The sequence below is a fragment of the Mandrillus leucophaeus genome, unplaced genomic scaffold, assembly GCF_000951045.1.
Source record: "Mandrillus leucophaeus isolate KB7577 unplaced genomic scaffold, Mleu.le_1.0 Scaffold367, whole genome shotgun sequence".
Classification (NCBI taxonomy): Eukaryota; Metazoa; Chordata; class Mammalia; order Primates; family Cercopithecidae; genus Mandrillus; species Mandrillus leucophaeus.
The window spans coordinates 1,495,294-1,517,128 of record NW_012103887.1 but is presented as its reverse complement, the minus strand read 5'-3'; the positions used below and the strand labels follow the sequence as shown (position 1 = coordinate 1,517,128).

The following is a 21,835-nucleotide window of genomic DNA, read 5'->3' as shown; positions in this document are numbered from 1 at the left end:
ATATATATAAAATTTGAGACAAGGTCTTGCTTTGTTGCCCAGGCTGGAGAGCAGTGGCACAGTCATAAGCTCACCTTCAACTTCAACCTCCTGGGTTCAAGCAATCCTGCCTCAGCCTCTCAAATAGCTGGAACTATAGGTCTGTGCCACCATGCCCAGCTGATGGTTTTAAATATTTTTAGAAATGTGTCTGGTTATATTGCTCAGGCTGGTCTCCAGCTCCTAGCCTCAAGTGATCCTCCTGCCTGGACTGACCCAGTGGTTGTGGTTACAGGCATGAGCCAGCACAGCCAGCTCTTCCCAGTTTTTTTCGTCGCAATTGACATTTCCCTATTTCACCCACCTCATTGCTCTTTCAGTCTCCAGTTTTCCCCTGTAACTGTCATTCTCCAGTTTGCAGTCAGAGTTCTTTACTGAGAGCAAAAATGTGACTGTGTCCTTCACTGGGTTAAATGCTTCAGAGGGTCCACATTGTTTTCCAGATGAGATCCAAACTCTTCAATGCAGCTTGCAAGGCCCTTCACGTGTGCCCCCGTTTCTCTCTCCAGCCTCCTCTCCTGCCTGCTTTCTGGCCTCTGCCACAGGCTCTACCTGGAACATTCTTTCTTCCCTCCCTTTCTTTGGGGAACTTTCCCTAAGGCCTTATGCTGGGTTATTGACACCTGCTATGCTTTTCCCTTGCTCTGTCTTCCTCCATCCTGGAATTTGGAATATTGGGCTGTGTTTGCTTATGTGTCATCTACATGTTCTCCTTGAATATCACCAGTGCTTTCAGGTCGCTGACACATAGGAAGCAACCAGTAAATAGACACGTTGAGTGAATTGGCTTAAAAGTCACTTCTCTCTATTCTAGGAGCATTTGAGAATAAAGGTTGACACTGACAAATATACAAGGAAATAACATTCATGCTTATATCTGTGGCAAACTTTGTGTATCCTACAGAGTAAAAATTCAGTAAGATATAAGTAAGTAAATAAATATAAGTAATGTAAGTAAATAAATATCAATCTTATAGCAAATTTAATTGATTAAATTAATGAATTAAGCCCAAAGGAGATTCATATATATATATGAATATGAATATATATATATTCCTATATCATATGGTCTTTTGTCTTAGGGCATAAATTTTTTAAAAATCAAGGCTTGTATATTGCTTCAAAAGAACACTTTGACTTAAATCCTAAATCTTATTTTCTTATGACTAGCATCAAATGTTTAATATGTTCAGTTATATTGCCTTTTTAATTTTGATTTAAACTTTATATGCACATACACACATACACATGTGTGTATATATATGTATGTATGTAGGATAATGGTATATCCAAGATATACTCTTCTGCAATTTGGCGCTTATGTTTCTCTGGGATAGATTTCTAGGTGTAGGATTCCTGGATGGAAGAAAGCTAATATGTCAGAGTATCATCTCCCCAAATCTCTGACAAGAGGAAATGCGGACACTCTTAAATATTTCTCGGTCTCTTTGAGTACGAAGAGAGGTCTCTTTATTGTGCTGCTTTGAGCTTCCTTGATTACATAAAGCATCTCCCTATGTCTGTTGGCACTAGAGGCTTCCTTTTCTTAGTCATTGATTGTTCTCATACTTTGCCTGCATTTTATTGGGCTTTAGGCCTTTTATTATTTTTGTTTGATAGAAACAGAGTCTCACTATGTTGCCCAGGCTGGTCTCAAACTCCTGGCCTCAAGTGATCCTCTCACATGGCCTTCCAAAGCACTGGGATTACATGTGTGAGCACTGCACCCAGGCAATTTTTAACACATTTTTGTAGAGTACAGCTATTATCCCTTCATCTCTCATTTGCATAGCAAATATTTACTCCAGATTTGTAAACTTTGTAGTGTCTTTTGCAGTATAATTTATTTACATATGTTATAATTCTATATGTCTGTGTTCTCTTTTATTACTTTTATATAGCTAGCCTGAATATTCATTTTCTGTGGCTACTGTAACAAATTACCATAGACTTTGTGGTTTAAGAAACAGACATTTATTTTTTTACAGTCCTGGAGGTAGGAAGTCTGAAATCAGTTTCCCCGGATGAAAACCAAGGCGTCAGAGGGTGATGCTCCCTCCAGCGGCTCCAGGGCCTGCCAGCATTCCTTGTCTCTCCCAGCTTCTGGTGGCTTCTGGCATTCCTTGGGTTCCTGCTACACCTTCCAGCCTTCAAGGCTTCCAGCATCTTCCAATATCTTCCTGCTCCATCTTCACAGTGCCTTCTCCTCTAGTTGTGTCAAATCCCCTTTTGCCCATCTCTTATAAGTACACTTGTGATTGTATTTAGGATTATCCCCAGATAATCCAGAATAATCCCGGATAATCCCCCATCATAAGATCCTTAATTTGATAATATCTGCAAAGACCCTGTTTCCAAATGAGGTGACATTGACAGGTTCCAGAGATTCAGAAGCACTATCTTTGGGGAGCCATTATTTAGCCTGCTAAAAGCCTGATTAAGGTTCCCTCATTCCAAGACAGTACATGTAATTGCCTAGATTTTTTGAAAGTATTAGTGTGTAGTAATTCTGACTGGGAACACATTTGTATTTGTAATATAGAGGTCCCTTCACATGTGCCAGATTAAACCTTTTTAACTTTTTCAAACTGAACTGAAATAGTATCTTTTTATTGCTAAAAATCTTGTGCCTCTATTTATAATAGCAAAGACTTGGAACTAACCCACATGCCCATCAATGATAGACTAGATAAAGAAAATATGGTACACATACACCATGGAATTCTATGCAGCCATAAAAAAGAATGAGTTCATGTCCTTTGCAGGGACATGGATGAAGCTAGAAGCCATCACTCTTAGTAAACTAACACAGGAACAGAAAACCAAACACCATATGTTCTCATTCATAAGTGGGAGTGGAACAATGAGAACACTTAGACACAGAGAGGGGAACATCACACTCCAGGGCCTGTCAGGGGATGGGGCAAGGGGAAGGAGAGCATTAGGACAAACACCTAGTGCATGTGGGCCTTAAAACCTAGATGGTGGGTTGATAGGTGCAGCAAACCACCATGGCACATGTATATCTATGTAACAAACCTGCACGTTCTGCACATGTATCCCAGAACTTAGAAAAGAAACAAAAATTCTTGTGCATACCATTCCTCTATTATCTGTTAATTTCCTTTTTATATTTATACATTCTTATGCCTCTACCATGTTAATATGAATATTATTTTATGTTATTTTTAAAAATAATACTGAAGGTATTTATGGTTATACATTTCTCTTCACACCAGACACTGCCTCCTTTCATGGTTTTCCTATGAGGTACCCACCTATTCATAGCTTTCTAGAGAAGGCGTACATTTATTTTTCTTCTTTGGTATAAGGATAATCTAAGAGTGAGTTTTAAATTTCCAAATAGGTAAGATTTGTTTTATACTCACAAAACATGTAAATGATTTGTTACTAATTTTCTTAGATTGTGAGCAGAGAATGAAACCTATAGAATATTCCTTTATAACTTGTGTTCAGGCTTCTTAATGGCAGTTACAAGACAGATTTTTGTAAATGTTCCACAAACAAAAATTGTTTTGAGGGGATTTGATATATACAGTGAGAAGTATATAAAAGTACACATATAATCAAGTTTATTGGTCATATATACTTTTTATATGTTCTCGTTTGTTTTCTATTAGATCTGCCCAATTTTGAGAAATATATTTTGAAGTATTACATTGTGATAGTGTATTAATTGCATTTCTATTAACTTTTGCTTTATATATTTAGTTGCCGTGCTTTTTGGTACATCTCAGTTTACAGCTGTCAAAGCACCATAAATTGTGTCATTTCATAAAAATGATCCACTTTTTCCCATCTAATACCTTAAAGCCCACCTGCATTTTTAGTCTTTTACTGAGATTGTTTATCCTATTGATTACAGATCAGCATTTCTCAACCTGTTTTTTATTATTATCTTCCTGAGGAGCCTTCTAATACATTTTTTCTTAATACTACCTCCCATGGTATTATAATATCACAGATACATTGTATATGTGTTCTATGTATATCTGTGTGTTAGTCATCAGAAGAGTGACACTATTTCAGTCCCTTTGGGGTAATATCACTCCCATTGAGAATGCATGTAATTGATTCTCAGTAGACCTTCCCCTGTAATGTGTGACTTCCATCTCAAAAACCCACATTTAGTGCTTGAAACACATATACATATCATACTGTTCCCCACTTATTCTCCCCTCATCTTCTTTTATGGTGTTCAGTGTTATTTACTGTTTGGTTACAGTTTTTCTTTAAATATGGATATGTTCCCCATATGGGTTAAGTAAGCAAGATAGTCTCTAAGTCTGTGTATATGTGCAAATATTTCTTTCACCCTGGCAGGTAACATTCTTGAGTGTGTAAAGGATTCTTGGGCCTCAGCCTTTGTCTTCAGTAGGCTGTACGACCACGTACTTACAGCTGGGTAGATCTGTGCCAGTCTATCTGATCCATTTTCCTTGACGGGTAACTCTTTTTTGGCGAAAAGTTGGTCTTTCTCCTCGATGTTAATTAATTTTATGGAATACGGCTCTATGTTTCTTTCTACATCAAATTTGCCTTCACCTTCAGGTACCTTTTCAGCTTGTAGATTTAGTTCTCTCCTCAACTTGGATTGTTTTTTGTGTTATTTGCAAACCTAATCTTTTTGCTTCTTTTCCTCTTCCAGTATGCCTATGAGCCACGTGTTATATCTCCTCTATTTATATATCAGCCTTTTCCCCTGATTCTCCTTATGTTTACGTGTGTGTGTGTGTGTGTGTTACATGCACCTGTGTACTTCGAAATATTTCTTGCATTTGATCTTCAGGCCACTAATTCAGGCTTCAACAATGGCCGTATGGTTCTTTAATTATTCCTGTAAGTTAGTTCTGCAATCGTCGAGTATTAGTACCAGACACACTTGACCATCCTTGAGTTCACATACTGTGTTTCAGTTCTAACTTCCATCTTCTCCAGGAGCCTGGATCACCAGGTGCTCATTGTGTTAAGCATCTTCCTTGTTATTACTGGTTCTCTTTAAATGTGTTGATATTTAACTTTATCAGGTTATTGGTGGCTTCCATCCTTCAGGTGAAGGAAGGTAAAGACTGGAGATACAGCATTGGATGGTTTACTAGTTCCCCACTGGGGCAACCAAAGAAGGCCTCTCCCTCATATACCCAGCTTCGGGTTTAGGGAGGTGGCCTTGGCTCCTGCACCACCTCTTGGAGAACAGGCAACTCTGGAACACTCTTATGGGGCTAAGAATTGTTCTGCAGGCCTCTGGACTCCCTAGAACCTGAGTCTGCTGGTCATTGAGTGTCCCTCAGCCCCAGCACTGCTTGGCTTGGGAGAGTCTGTCTACTTGACCGTAGCTGGGAATGGAAAGAGTGGGAGAGACTGAGGAGTAACTTTCTTTCTGAATACCCCTTCCGTTTCTAACTTTAACATAACAAAAATGATCATTCAGGGAGGCCTATGCTGCATCAGGAAGGAAAGATACACGTTCTAGGTCTGACTGTGCCACTAGCAAGCCATGTGGCCATCAGCACGTCACTCAGCTTTCTTGTACCTCTGTGTCCTCATTTGTAAGATGAAGAGATTGGCCGATTATTGATCTAAGTGGAGCTACAGCCTTCTCAGTTTGTAGGAAATCTCAGTATCCTGAAGGTTCTCATTACGATGTGGAGTAAAATTCAGTGGTTTTTCCCTCTGTGTTCTGTGGAGCCCTGCGGATTCTGCCCTGGAGGGAAGGAAGGGATTGGAGATGTTTCGCTTACCTTTTTATTTGCACTAAGAGTTCGACTGCTAAAACAAGCTTGAAAGCCAGCAGTAGAGTCTACATAAGCCTCAGAATTAAGTTTCTCTAACATAACTTTGGGTTTCTCTTTGGTGGTTTTGCTTATTTCCTTCACATTGTATTTGGGTATTTCATCCTCTCTACCAGTTGTTTTGGGTCAACAGAAGCAAGCAGTATTTATGACCCACCAGTCTTTCAGGATTGAAAGGGACCAGAAGATGCCATCCCAAAATAGACCCCTTTCGCGTATGGATTATCTTGAGCTATAGGGAATTGAGAACCAGCAGTGCGGGAAGAGTGTTTTTACCTTTCTCTAACTGCATAAAACTGATGGCTATGTACAAGGAAGAGAGGGACTGCTGGAGACAGCTGTCATCACCTGAGAGGTTCTTACCTGGATGGCAGAACAAACTTTATTTACCATACCTCTCCTCACCTTCTTATAACTTGCCTTCCCCACCTGGAAGCCCCAAAGTCACTTTCCTTTGCTTAGCCTAAGACAGTATTTAAGCCTCAATCATCTGGCCACCTCCTTGAGTCTCGTTTCTTTGCGGGATTCCCTTGTATGCACGTAATTAAAACTTTGTGTGTACATAATTAAAACGTGGGTTCTCTCTTGATAGTTTTTCATCAGTTTGATTCCTGGGCCCAGCCGTTGAACCTAGGAGGGTAGATAAACAGGTTTATTTCCTCCCCTACAGGATTGAAAGGGTCTCCTACATGAAGCATCCTCTTAAAGTCACAAAGGGGCTGAGCTGGATCTCTATTTTGGGGGTACAGCTTCCTGCATATGACTCTACTGTACATCATAAGGCTTTTACAGACTTCATTTACAAATTGGTCTAAAGTAGCTCAGCGTCCCTGAGACACTGATGGTCTTTGAGATGATTTATCTAAGTCTGAAATGTTGGCTAATGTTCTTTACTAGCAAGGGCAAGGTTTTATATTGCTGATGTTTAACAGCCAAGGCACCTTTGTTATTTCTTATTAAAATAAAAAAAGATGAGTGAGGCCGGGCACAGTGGCTCACGCCTGTAATCACAGAACTTTGGGAGGCCAAGGGGGAGCAGATCACCTGAAGTCAGGAGTTCAAGACCAGCCTGGCCAACATAGTGAAACCCTATCTCTACTAAAAGTACAAAAATTAGTCAGGCGTGGCGGCAGGTGCCTGTAGTCCCAGCTACATGGGAGACAGGCAGGAGAATCACTTGAACCCAGGAGGCGGAGGTTGCAGTGAGCCGAGATCACATCACTGTACCCCAGCCTGGGCGACAGAGTGAGACTCTGTCTCAAACATTAAAATTTAAATTTAAATTTAAAAAAAAATGAGCGACTGTAACTCAGAAAGCATTAGGAGGCCTTACTAAGGAGATCTCTGCATAGAGTAGGGTTTAATACCTTTGGAAATGATAACATTTTGAATGTCTTCACAAAAATTATTGTATGGGGAGATAACACACAGAAGATGAGACATTTAATAGAAATTCTACCTCAAGCCTAAGTAGAGAAACTCTCCCCAAGCCCAGGATCATTACAGTGAGTACTATAATTAAAAATTGTAGGATTTCTTGGTGTAAGTAATCAGCACATACTAAAAGTAAAAATAAGCTTTATTTAATGACAGTCTGCCAGTATCTGTAGATTTTGGAATTTCTATTTTCATTCATCTGTGAGAGTTCTGGTTGTCTTTTAAGTCCCACAAAAATAACACAGTGGAAATCAATTGAAGGCACAGAGCCAGAAATACAGATAAGTTAGATGGTCTCTTGAATGTTTCAGCTGTGCCAAATATATTCCGTTAACTAACAGGAAAAATAAATGAATTGGCCAAAAACTACGAGCCCGCTGACCATGGGGCCTTACGGAACACACAGAGTGTTTATTTGTATGAAAGGAAAAAATGCAAACGACTTACATGAACACGTGATGACATCAGTCTAGGTTCTGGAAATCTGGGCCACGCACACATCGCCAAACTTTCAATGGAGTAAGGGTAGAATGGAGTCCTTGGAGGAGTGCCAAAGCTGACAAGGAAGTATTGTTGGTGTCAACTCTATCTAAGAACCACAAAGCCCTTTGATGTGGATTCTCCCTCACATCTTGTGCCTGAGCCTCTCACCATCCAGGCCCCTACCTCTACACAGTAAATTTAAAATTTACATAGACACTGAAATCAGCAAATCAGCACCGGCTTGTTTTTCTTTCCTGTCCTTCTCTGTCTGTCCAGTTGTCTCTGTCTCTCTCTCTCACCCTCCCTCTCCCCTCCTGCCTCTTTTTTTTTTTTTTTTTGGAGATGGGGTCTAGCTGTGTTGCCCAGGCTGGAGTGCAGTGGCACAATCATGGCTCACTGCATCCTCAGACTCCCAGGCTCAAGCACAACCTCATCCTCCTGAGTAGCAGGGACTACAGACGTGCAGCATCATGCCTGGCTATTTTCTTTTAACTTTTTGTAGAGGCAAGGTCTCCCGATATTTCCCAGGCTGGTCTCGAACTCCTGGGCTCAAGTGATTCCCCCACCTTGGCCTCCCAAAGCACTGGGATTACAAGGATAAGCTCAGCCTCTGCCTCTTTTTTAAATAAGAAGTTAATAACCATCTGATGCACTCAACATACCACACCAGAATACCTGGTTTGCGGTGAGACTTCCTGCAGGCTTTTGGAGCATAGAGAAATTTAATCACTTTTGATGAGCTCCACTTTGAGCAACTTTTATTTCTACACTTACTTAAACTAAATGGAAGCCTCCATGCATGGCACAGGTGCAACAGTGCAACTTCCACTCTGTCCTCCAACACCCAGGGGTTATGGAACGATGGCTGTGCCAGCCAACTCCAGGCTAGAGCACAGCTGGATGTGCCAGATACCCCTGCCTGCTGTCAGCTGTCGCCGCAGCACAAGAACAGCAGCTTCTTCCTCCTAACCCGCCAAAGCTTCAGGGTCTTGATCTTCAGCCCCTTCTTCCCTTCCCTTCCCCTTCCCCTTCGCCTTCCCTTCCCTTCCTCTTTTCTCTGGTTTTTTTTTCTTGTTTTTTTTGGTCTTGATTTTTGTTTTGTTTTTTCTTGTTTTTTTGTGGTTTTTTTGTTTTTTTCTTTTTTTTTTCTTTTTCTTGTTTTTTTGTTTTTTTGTTTCTTGTTTCTTGTTTTTTTGTTTTTTTGTTTGTCATTAAATAAAGCTTATTTTTACTTTTAGTATGTGCTGATTATTTACACCAAGGAATACTACAATTTTTAATTATAGTACTCACTGTAATGATCCAGGGCTTGGGGAGAGTTTCTCTACTTAGGCTTGAGGTAGAATTTCTATTAAATCTCTCATCTTCTGTGTGTTATCACCCCATACAATAATTTTTGTGAAGACATTCAAAATGTAATCATTTCCAAAGGTATTAAACCCTACTCTATGCAGAGATATGCAGTAAGGCCTCCTAATGCTTTCTGAATTACATTCACTCATTTTGTTTTTTGTTTTTTTGTTTCTTGTTTTTTTGTTTTTTGTTTTGTTTTTTTTTGTTTCTGTTTTGTTTCTTGTTTTTTTGTTTTTTTGTTTCTTGTTTTTTGTTTTTTGAGTCTCACTCTGTCACCCAGGCTGGAGTGCAGTGACACAATCTCAGCTCACTGTAACCTCCACCTCCCAGGTTCCAGCAATTCTCCTGCCTCAGCCTCCAGAGTAGCTGGGATTACAGGCGCCCACCACCATGCCCAGCAATTTTTGTATTTTTAGTAGAGACTGGGTTTCCCCGTGTTGACCAGCCTGGTCTCAAACTCCTTACCTCAGGTGTTCTGCCCGCCTTTGCCTCCCAAAGTGCTGGGATTACAGGTGTGAGCCTCCGAATTGCAGGAATCACCACTCTGCCTCCACATTTCTACCATTCTCTCTTCCCAATCACCAAACCCATTCCGTATCATTATCCACAGTCCCTTCTTACCAGAGTAAGGTAAGACCTTGCCGCTGTGGGGCCATTAAGACCAAAGCCTTATTCTCTGTTTAGCTCCTGAAGGCATTTGAGTTTGTGACCGAACAGCAAAAATCTAAAAAATCAGTAAAAGTAGACCATTTTCCTTTTATAATAAGGAGACAGACGGGAGTCTATTAAAACATACAAAGGATGATAAATAGGATAATGGTGCAATCCAGTGACCTGAGATAATGCAATGACTGTGGACCTACTGTTATTCAGTCTGCCTGAGATTAAAACTTACTCTAAAAATTATATGCTTTTGAAAATCTTATAAGGAAAACTTTTGTTTATTTGTTTGTTTGTTTTTGTTTGTTGAGATGTAGTCTCGCTCTGTCGCCCAGGCTGGAGTGCTCTGGTGCAACCTTGGCTCACTGTAACCTCTGCCTCCTAGGTTCAAGCAATTCTCCTGCCTCAGCCTCCTGAGTAGCTAGGACTACAAGTGCACATCACCATGCCCAGCTAATTTTTGTATTTTTAGTGGAGACAGGGTTTCACCAGGTTGGCCAGGCTGGACTGTTCTTCAGACTCTTGGCCTCAAGCGATCCACCTGCCTCAGCCTCCCAAAGTGCTGAGATTAGAGGCATGAACCACCATGCCTGGCTGAAAAACTTTTAGTGTTGATTTTGTTTTTTATTTCAGTTATTTTTAGGTAGAACGTTAGTTGATTCATTAAAATACATTTAAACAACATGAATTCAGGTAAATCACTGATTAGTAACCATAATTTCCCTCTTAATAGCTAATACTTAAAGAATGCTTACTTACTATTCTTTAATCTCACAAAAACCTTTTGAAGTAAATATTAATATTATCTGCATTTTGCAGAGGAAGAAACTGGAGATTAGTGAGATTAAAAACGCTTGCAAATTGGAAAACCAGCTGGAATCTAGGTCTCTTTGGGCCAAACCACAACTGCTTAATCTTTGCTGCCTCTTTGTGTGTAGATAACTACAGATCCAAAAAGCAGAAAAGGGTAGATTTGCATTGTGGCAATGGAATTATTATTGCAATAATTGTTTAATTGCACAATACCCTCAAAAAACCACAATCTGTGTTCATGCTACTACTCTATTGATAGAAACTCTTTTGAAAGAATTTCATAAATCTGAATACCAATTGTTGAAATGCTTGCCTTTTTAACATTTGAATGAATAGATTTTTATGAGTTTATTTTTGCCTATCTAAATTGGTAAACATTTAGGTTTTCTGACTTTCTTTGTCTCTGAATATTTTTTCCAGGGTCAACGTCTTTTTGAAAAGTTGCTCCAACTGACTTCACAAAATATTGAAATCAAGCTAGTGAGTGATGTAACAGCTGATTCAAAGGTATTAGAAGCCTTGAAATTAAAGGGTAAGACCAAGGTTGATATGCTACTCTACCACTGGGCTTTCTGTTAAGATACTTTTAATTTCCCTTAAAATAATATATAATATTTTTAGTACATTTCACTTAGTACATAGTACATTTGCATCTCCTTTGAAAAACAGTTCGATTAAAGTTTTTAAGTGGAGGAACTAACTAATATATTGGGATTAAAAAAACTGTTGCATATTAGTGTAAGCAAAATAATCTACTGGCCAATAAATGATGATAAACTAGAAAGAAGAATCTTTCCCTTTCTGAACATTTCAATGGTGTGATTACAGAGAAGAACCACTTCTCATCAGAATACACACTGGATCTCTACTTTTCTCTTGCCTGCCAAATGAAAATTCTTTTCATGCTATATATTTAAAAAATAATATAGTCAGGTCCTGGAGTCTATGAAACATTGCCTGATTCATGAGTTTTAAGACAATTCCACAGGAGAACACCATTTATATAGCCACTTTGCAATTTTTCTCACAATCTCATGAAGACTGAAAATAATTCCAAAATAACTTTATTTTGCTGTAATCTCAACCGAATTGAGCTCTCACGTCCAAATAGTTTTTACTGTTTTGTAAAAATTGTTACCTGGAATTTATTATCCAAAGTGTAAGCCTCTGAAAGGCATGTTTGAGCCAGTGAAAATGTTCAAGCTGCCGGGTGTCCCTAGAAGAGGACAGGGCACTGACCTCAGTGAGTCATTCATGTTCCGCCTGATGGTGTTACAGCTCATGTTTGTGCTATTTAAACAGATTGTGCATTTTTTGCTTGTCATCTTCCCCACATTTTTAAGTGGCAATTCCTTCTAAAAATGGAACAGAACAGGAATCAAATAAGTGAGCCCCAGTGGCCCTTCCTTCTGGAGAAGAAAAATTGGAAGTGATAAAGCATATTGAAAGTCATAGACATATAGAAGACATAAGCTTGGCTAGGCACATATCCCTATCACCATGCACACATTTTCTACGCGCAGGAAAATAAAACATGAGATAGTCGCATGTTTGAAAAGCTGTGCTGTGCTACCTGGGTGCAGCAGAATGTGTGTGAAGAACTTGTAAGTGCCTAGTTCAGTGGATTGACAGATAACAATCAATGTGGCTTAGAAATGTATTTTTACTTTTCCTATTTTTAAAAAATGTAAAATTGGATTCTCACCATCTGATAATTTGTTAGACAACACTTTTTTTTCTGAGGAATTGATTACTTTTGGTTAACTGAGGGTCCTGTATTTGCAGATGATTTTCCTCATGGGGTTTAGTAGCATCTCTTTGCGTTTGATTATCCCGGCAGGATAAAAAGCCGATGTGTTAGGAAGAGAAGGAGGGAGCCTGAGACATCCACAGCTCTCTTTCTTGCCATAGCCCATGCTAAATCTTGTAAACTCAACCAAAAGTTAAAACTGGGGGATATTAGGAAGCCTGACAGATTTTCTTAGGAGTTGCTGAATATTTGCTACTGTAAATAGCGATTGACAAATGCACAAATAAAGGCCTGGTTTATGTTTCTATTGTGAACTATACATTAAAATTTCATTATAGTAATTCCATCTCACAGAAAAAGAAGTGTTTGAATTTCCAAGCATATGTAGATACTACAACAACTTAGGTTCTGTTGATATATAATAAGACTTCTTATCAAAATATGAAAACAAATTATTTTCCTTCATAGGAGTAAAGCAATAAGCAGGACCCTATTTTCTCATAGCTATTTTCTAGGTAGCAATAGTAGGCCTCTCTGGCTCTTAGTAATGCACATGATGTGTATGCTGTATGTAGAACATGTATAAATCTTTAAAATACAGTTATTGTATTTCTCTACTCTTGTCCTTTGGTAGACATATATTAAATAACAGTGCATTTTAGAAATAATTTTATGAGACTATTTTAAATCTGTGAATGAATATCTTGCTTAAGAGTTATCTTGTTTTGCAGGGAGGGATTCTAGTCTTTTAGCAAAATTCTAGAAAGTTTTTTCCAGAAATATCTCACAAAAAAAAATAGGTAAATATAAAATGAGCCATGAGCAATTTCAGCTGTAAGAGTTACTGAATGTAGAAACTAATCAAATATGTTGTGAAAAAGAATAAAAGCATGGCTTCCCAATAAATGGTAAAGATTTAGTGCAGGTTTAAGTAGGCCCAGAAAAGGCCAGGCAGGCTGGAGAAGTGAGACAGCTGGCCAAGGCTCCCCTGATGGGTGGTGTGCAGGTCATTCCTGTTCCTTTTGCTCCCCACGCTTTGCCTATCTCCTTGACTCGGAAGTCAGAAACTATTTCTTCAAGGTCTCAAACTGTGGCTTGCAGGTGAGGTGCTTTTGAAACCTAGCCCTCATGAAGTCCTTGCACCCAGGGAGGGATTTAATTTTACACAAGAGTCTCTGTAAATTCAAAACGGGTTTTACTAATCAGTTTTCTTAATTTCACTTCCTAACCATCTCCGCCTATATCCCTCATATAAACATCTCAAATGCAACGTGTTGACTCAGCTCACGTGCTTTCTTTCCCTCCCTGCACCAACACAGCATCTGTCCCTGTACATAAATGTCCATCTGCTCAGTCATTCACGTTAGAAACTCAACTCTGCACTCTCATACACCACATCTAAGGAGCCACGGTCTATAGACTCTACCCACTCTGTCTGTCTTCTAGATACCACATTTCCTCCTCACCCACCTGCCTTATTTCAGGTGTGTTAATACTTTGCTCAAGCCTTTGTCACTTTTCCTCTTTCACCATCTGATCTTCCACACAGCTGCCAAAGAGATCTTCGACCACATGGTTATTATCAACTTACATGTTCACCCAAATTGCATGCAGGTGTGCGGATGCCTAAGGAATATCATGCATGCAATAAAAGGCACAAGTATTAAATATATAGCTCAATGAATTTCACAAAGTAAACACATCCACATAACACCTTCACAGATCAAGATGTAGAATATTGCAGACGTCTCAGAAAGCCTTCTCAATCCCCCTTGCAGTCAATGCCCTCCGCAGAGGGAACCACTATTTCGACCTCTACCATAGATTACCTTTATCTTTCTTTGAGCTTTATATAAATAGAATCGCAGAATTCTGTGTCTGGATTGCTTGGCTCAGTTTTGTGTTTATAAGACCAATACATGTTGGATAAAACAGTGGTTTATTTTACATTGTTGTATAGTATTCCATTGTATGAATATAATACAATGGATCTGTTCTACTGATAGTAGATGTTTGGGTTTTTCCTAGTTTGGGTTTTTATATATAGTGCTGCTGTGAGCATTCTTGTACATGTCTTTCAGATGCCTACACATATACATTTCTGTTGAGTATATACTTAGGATTAGGATTGCTGATCTAATAGGCTATATATATGTTCAATTTCAATAGATATTGGTCAGTCAGTTTTCTAAGTGGTTGTAGCAATTTACACTCTCACAAACACTATGTTAATGTTCTGCTTGCTCCATATCCTTGCAAAACTTGGCACCTTGTTCTTTTTATTTTAGCCATACTGGTGGATAGGTATCATGTTGTATCTTTAATTTTCATTTCTCTGATGGCTAATTATATTGAGCATCTTCTCATATGCTTATTGGCCATTTCCATATTCTCTTGGAGAAGGTGTCTCTGCAAGTATTTTGCCCAGTGTTATTGTTGCTGTTTTTATTGGCCCATTCTTATTGATGATTAGGCTAGATTTTAATCCTTTGTTGGATATATGTATTTCAAGTATCTTCATCCATTTGAGGTTTGCCTTTTCACTCTTCCAATGATGTCTTTACATAAATGGAAATTCTTAGTTTTAATGAAATCTGATTTGTTAATTACTCCTTTATTGTTGATGCTCACTGCATCCTGTATAAAAACTATTTATCATTACAAGGTCATGGAGATTTTCTTGTTTGTTCTGTTCTAGATACTATATTATTTTGCTGTTCAGACTTAAGTCTGTGTTAAGTCTGGACTTTATTTTTGCTTATGGTATGAAGTAGCAGTAAAGGTTAATTTTTATACAAATGGGAGGTCATTTGTTTGAAAAAACTTCTTCACAGCATGTTCAAGGCATCGTTGTTAAAAATTAAGTGACTATGTTTTAGTTCTGTCTTTGAATTCTTTACTGTATTTTCTTTGTCTACTTATTTATCCCAGGGCAAATGCCATACTGTTTATCTTGCCTTTGTAATATGTGTTACAGATGGTGTAACTTTCATCTTTGTTTTTCACTTTTAGAACTGCCTTATTCTTGGACCTCCAGGTTTTGAAATAAATTTTAGAAACATCTTATCATAAAACTACTGAAATCGTATTAGAATTACACTGACTCTGTAGATAAACTTGGTGAAAATTGGCATTGACAATATTGAATCTTTTACTTCATACCTATAACAAAGCTACAATATTTCCTCTTACTACTGCTTTAGCTGCATCTCTCTATTTTCAATATGACATAAATTTCTAAATTATTTTTCTGTCCAAAAAGTTTTCTGATTTCTACTGCAGTCTACCTTGTACTGTGGCCTATTTAGAAATATAAATCTTAATTTTCAAACATTTGGAGATTGTTCTTTTTGTCCTTTGTTATTTTCATTATGTATATTCATAGAATATACTTGGTATGATTTCAGTCATTTGGTATTTTTGGAAAGTTACTTTATAAAAATTTATTTAAATTTGTTTTATAAATATCAAGGCTTTCTATTGCTTTCATACAGCTTTCATTTTTGTTTTTGCATTTTATAAGTCTTGACCAGACTGAGTCTAAAAGCTGAAAGTAGAGTATAAGTGAAATGGCTTCTCATTGTCTGATACATGATCTTCGTTGGTAGACTTCAGAAACAAGCTAAATGAGATGTGAGATTGTCATTGAAATCCTCTGCTTTCTTCAAATCCATGTTCCTGCGGGATGTGCCACTTGCTGCCACCAGTTGGCTTACTAGGAGTAATTGTGACAATTCTTTTTTTTTTTTTTTGAGACAGAATCTCGCTCCGTCACCCAGGCTGGAGTGCCTTGGTGCGATCTCAGCTCACTGCAAGCTTCGCCTCCCTGGTTCAAGTGATTCTTCTGCCTCAGCCTCCCAAGTAGCTGGGATTATAGGTGCATGCCATAATCCCCTGGCTAATTTTTGTATTTTTGGTAGAGATGGGGTTTCACCATATTGACCAGTCTGGTCTCAAACTCCTGACCTCATGATCTGCCCACCTTGGCCTCCCAAAGTGTTGGGATTACGGGCGTGAGCCACCGCGCCTGGCCAACAATTCTCTTAAGTACTGTTTTCTCTGCTCATGCCTCCCAGCAAGTGCCTTTGATATCTTACTTCTCACCAAACCTGATCCTAGTAATAGCACAGTCATATTATTGAATTTTTATATTACTAACACAATTTTTATTTCTGGTTGTATATTTTAGTCCTAAGCAAAATATTATCCCTTGAGGATACCACTGTACTTTTCATTTTTGTATGTTATAATTACTGTTGCAATTAAAGTGAAAATTAAGAATTATTTGTTTGTCTACCAAAACCATAACAATTCATTGTGCTTTCTATAATATGACTACAATATTTAATGCCTCTGTAGCCTAGCAACAATTAAAATAAAGTCAGAAAACATAAATTTCCTTTTGCAAAAAAAAAGCAGACTTTTGTTTATTCATGGTTGGATGATAAAATGATGAGTGAAATAAATGTCATAAAAGATTTGGAATCAGTGACATAGAAGTTAAGTCCACATGTGTTTGTTTTTTTTTTTTTTTTTTAAAGGCATTTGAAACCTCAGGGTCTGAAATCTCTTGTTTCAGTCTCATTCTTACTATTTACTGTAATTGACTTTTCAAGTATCTAATTTAATTTGTGATTCCCAAACACAACCTACTTTTTCAGGGCCGTGTTTCTCAAAATATGCTTTTCCCTGTGCCTGAAATACCCTTATGTATTTCCCTTGTCAATTTACAAGCTCTTTTTCATCCTTTTTTTTTTTTTGAGAGAGAGAGAGATGATGTCTTGCTCTGTCGCCCAGGCTGTAGAACACTGGCGCTGTAGTAGCTCACTGCACCTTTGAACTCCTGGGCTCCAGTGATGGTTCCATCTCAGCCTCCCCAGTAGCTGGGACTACAGGCGTGTGCCACCATGCCTGACCAAGTCAATTTTTAAGCCTTACACATAGTATTTTCCCTTTCACCTTCATCTCTTTACCCTGGTTGGTCTTACCATCTACTTTTTCTCCATTGTTCATTAATGTTTAATCCAACAATTATTCCTTGACTATCTGTCATGTGCCAACAAGTTGGGCTTTAAAGAGAGGAAGTTGACTAAGACATGAGCCTTCCCCTAACTTCAAAGAGTTAAGATTTTGGTAGAGAAGACCAAGTGATAAGTGAAATAAAGTGATCAAGAAATTCCTAAAACATCGGCACAGTCCAATGTTTCTGAATCACTTTTTGCAACAGCGGTTATTGCCCATGCTTTCCACTCAGCGTTGTCTCTGTACCACCAAGGATGTCCATGGTGCTATGTAGCTTTAAGAAACAGAATGCATTACTGTTGTCTCTTTGTTTCTAATCAGAATTCCATCCTGCTTGTTTTTGAAGCATGCCAGAATATGTCGAAGCAAGATATTCGGACAATGACCAGATCTTGTATTCCTTCTTCAAAGGGTCCTTAAATGGTTTGTTGACTGAATATTGGGAAACTTCAAGAGCTCTGTCATGCCACCAGGAACAACGCAGTGACAACTTTGTCACAACTTGCCACCTGGTCTGTAGCCATCATAAGATGCATTGCAATGTCAGGGATGTTAAAAAGTGAAGACTAAATGTTTCGGAATCAATGACTTACAGTAATAAGTGTTATTTTAAAATATTTAGTAATAAACTAGAAAATTCAACTTAGAAACTTTAAACTTTAATACATTAATTAAATTAAAATGACCGTTCCTCATCCCACACTGAGAGAGGTAGATTCTCAATCAAACCTCTTGTAACAGACATTCTTTGTAGTGCAGTGACCATACTCAGTGGATGGAAATTCGGAGAATTCAGGCTGTGCTGGTTTTTAAGAAATGCGGAGTCTTTACAGACCCCCTTGATGGCTAGAGCATTCAGCAATAGGAAGTGTGCCCATCCAAAAACAGAAATAAGCAAAAACTGCTCTATGGCCTGGAACAGGAAGGAAGTTATTCAAATCGGTTTTTATATGCAATTTCTATAGGAAAACAATACAATGAAATCAGAAAGCTGAAATACACTGGAGAAGACACAGTCTCCTGGGGTGGACAAGAAAGATAACAGAAATCACACTCCTAGCTATGCAGCATGAGGAATTGCAACCCAAACGAAAAAAGAGGGGCTAGTCATGAGAGCTTGGTTCTAAAAAGTAGAGGGATAGCAAACATTCAGTGGTAAACGTGACAGGCATGAAAAGGCTCAGGCAATTGTTGCTACTGACATTATCTGCTAAGAGAGAGTGACCATACAAGTGACGATTTCACTTATAGGCTAAACTCTGTCACTAGGTGCTGTTTGGTCTTTAAAAACAAAATTTAATCTTTTAAATTGATTTTATCTGAAAAGTAAAAGTTACATATATTGATCACGTGCAACGTATTTTGAAATCTGTATACATTAGCTACGTTGAGCTAATTAACATACGCATTATTTCATATGCTTATTTTTTGTGGTGAGAGCACTTGAAATCTACTTCCTTAGCAAGTTTCAAGAATACAATCTCGTACATTGTTATTAACTGTTATCACCATGTTGTGTGATAGAGCACTCCTTATTGCCAGTCATCAGTCCAGTTATACAACCAGAGAAAGAAATTCATCCTAGAGCTTGGGGACCTCCATGCTGTGTCTCTTTCTCCTGATGGTCCAGCACACTGTGGGCTTGGGGTGTTAACACAGCCCTGCTCAGCTGGTGTTGCAAGCTTTCAGTCTGTTCGAATCAAACATGTATTTTCCTCCCCCTCCCTTCTCTCCTGCACACAAACCTACAAGTGATTAAACATAGAGCTTAGTCTGTGCCACCCATAAATGTTTTGTGATAACTTTAAGGAGCTGATAACAAAACTTTTTTATGAGGTTTTATTTTGTTTTGCCAGAGCATTCATGTGTCAAGAATTTTCTTTCCTTTTTGGATTCTTCAGATAGATAGTAGGTAGGCAGACAGGTAGGTAGATAGTTAGATGACAGATACATAGAAAGATATGGATAAATGATAGATAGATAGATAGATAGATAGACAGATAGATGGCAGGTAGATAGATGGCAGGTAGATAGATATAGATAGATGATAGGTAGGTAGGTAGATATGGATAAAAGAAAGAAAGATAGATAGGTGGATAGAGACAGATAAATAGATGGAAAGAAAGAGAAAAGAAAGAAAGAAGATAAGTAGGTAGATGACAGATACACAGAAAGAAAGAGATAGATGACAGATACACAGAAAGATAGATATTAATAGATAGATGATAGTTTATGCTGCTATAATAAAATAACTGAGACTGGGCAATTTATAAAGAACAGACACTTACTCTCTCACAGTTCTGGGGTCTGGAAGTTTAAGATCAAGGCACCAGCAGGTTCAGTGTCTGCTGAGAGCTGCTCTCTGCTTCCAAGATGGCGCCTTGTTACGCATCCCCCAGAGGGAACAAATGCTGTGTCCTCACGTGGCGGATGAGACAGAAGGGCGAAGAAGAGTCTAAGCTGGTTCCTTTCAGCCCCTGCTACAAGACACCTATACATTCATGACTCAGTCACTCCCCAAAGACCCCACCTCTTCATACTGCCACAGTGAGGATTAAGTTTAAACAGACGAATCTTGAGGGACATTCAAATCATATAGAGAAATAGATCTTCAGATTTTCTCCCCATGAGATTTTAAAATTAAATTTCTCAATTTCCCTATCTTTTTATCCACATTGTTTCCTTTCTGTTCCCTTTTGTCTGTAAAGGCAATACAAAGCATGCTCTTGGAGTGGACTCTTGGTCACAGTGACAGTGCTCAGCCCTCTACATCCACTCATCTGCTCCCTTTGTGACTACAGTCATACATTTGCTGGATGACTGTCTTAGACACCCAGTTTAAAAGTGACCCCAACTTTCCCTCATTAGCACTATATGGCAAGTAAGTAAGCCAATTAGACAGAGCCTTACCCATATTAGTGAATAACCAATAGCCACAGGGACCTAATGAGCCCTGGCTGGGCATCTTTAGGTCATTTGGGTTATGATCCTACAAAGCATCAAACAAATGCTAGACTTTTAATTGGTCTTACTTGTAACTAAATTGTATGCATTAAAGTCAAAATCTTAATTGAAATAAGACTAAAACGCTTTCACTCTTGTTAATAACACTGTATTTTTAAATTGTTGAGTTCTGGTGCTCCTTTAGCTACATTATTTTAAAAAGGACAGGGAGCTGCTGAATTCTTTCTGTTGAATTCTAAATGTGATCTTTGCCATTGCTTATTTAGATTCAAGAAAGCTGCCCTCATTCATCATTGATGACCCATATTTTTATTTTCACATTCATGGATTAGGCTTAACAAAATCCTTGAAAGGGCAAATATATTCCTAAATCTGAGCACAGGAGAATGTGTAATTTTTTAAGTTCATGCAGGCTGCCCTAGTTTCCAACTTCTGCATTTTACAAGGTGATTTTTGAACAGCTTACTCCAAATCAGTGGGGGATAGCCTATTGAGGTTTTTTGGGTTTTTTTTTTCACCTAGGTTTTACTGCTTTGTAATTGTTTCAAAACCTAACTCTACAAGTACGTATGCCTGTATGTGCTAATTTAGTGTAAGCCTTTGTAAGTATAATGTGGTAGTTTCCCTCGAGTAAACTTTCTATTATTCCGGCTTTCATTTCCACTGTCGGAAATGTTGCCGTCGTTAAGGAAGCTGAACATTTCAGAGGGTTTTTTGTTGTTCAAGTGAAGGACGGTCCTCATGGTTATGAATGTGGAATCCTCTGGACAGGGGGCTTATGAAGCTGCTGTGTATTGGCTCCGCTCTGGTAATGGCCCGGATGGAAGTCAGGGGGCCCTGACGGTCACCCAGGCATGCTTTTCCAATGTGTGCTTTCCTTTCACACCTTCTCAAAGTGAATGCCACCTGGGCTCATGCTTGATTGCCTGAGGGCTGCTGCCTTTGTCCTATACGCTGCCTGCCGTAATGCAAGGGATTCTGTCCTCCACCTTTCTTTACAGCACACTAAAATATTTGGCAGCAAGTCAGGAACTTTTCATCCTATGTTTGTTTGACCACATTATGCTTTTTAGTGATAATTTGCAGAGTAATTAGCATAATAACTAGGAACAGGTACTTTTGTGGCCCAGACCTTGTGCTAAAATTCTAAACTTGTCATTACTGTATGGTATAACCATAGGCCGGCACTTTCTCTGAGCCTCAGTGGTTTTTGTTGTTGTTGTTGTTTGAGACGGAGTTTCACTCTTGTTGCCCAGGCTGGCATGTAATGGTGCGATATTGACTCACTACAACCTCCACCTCCCGGTTTCAAGCAATTCTCCTGCCTCAGCCTCCTGAGTAGCTGGGATTACCGGTGCCCACCACCATGCCCAGCTAATTTTTGTGTATTTGGTAGAGATGGGGTTTCACCATGTTGGCCAGGCTGCTGTTGAACTCCTGACCTCAGGTGATCCACCTGCCTTGGCCTCCCAAAGTGCTGGGATAATAGGCATGAGCCACT

At 38.8% G+C, this 21,835-nt stretch overlaps 1 protein-coding gene across 2 annotated transcripts in view; it reads left to right on the top strand.

The window, feature by feature from the left end:
- Positions 1–21,835, top strand: part of PLD5 (phospholipase D family, member 5) — a 378,906-nt gene that overhangs the window by 175,625 nt on the left and 181,446 nt on the right. For both annotated transcript variants that reach the window (XM_011990030.1, XM_011990029.1), the window contains one exon: positions 11,019–11,130. Coding sequence is in view for 1 of the 2 variants with exons in the window: in XM_011990029.1 (XP_011845419.1) it covers positions 11,019–11,130 (112 nt within the window). In the remaining variant the exon portion in view is untranslated. The remainder of the gene's footprint in view (positions 1–11,018; positions 11,131–21,835) is intronic.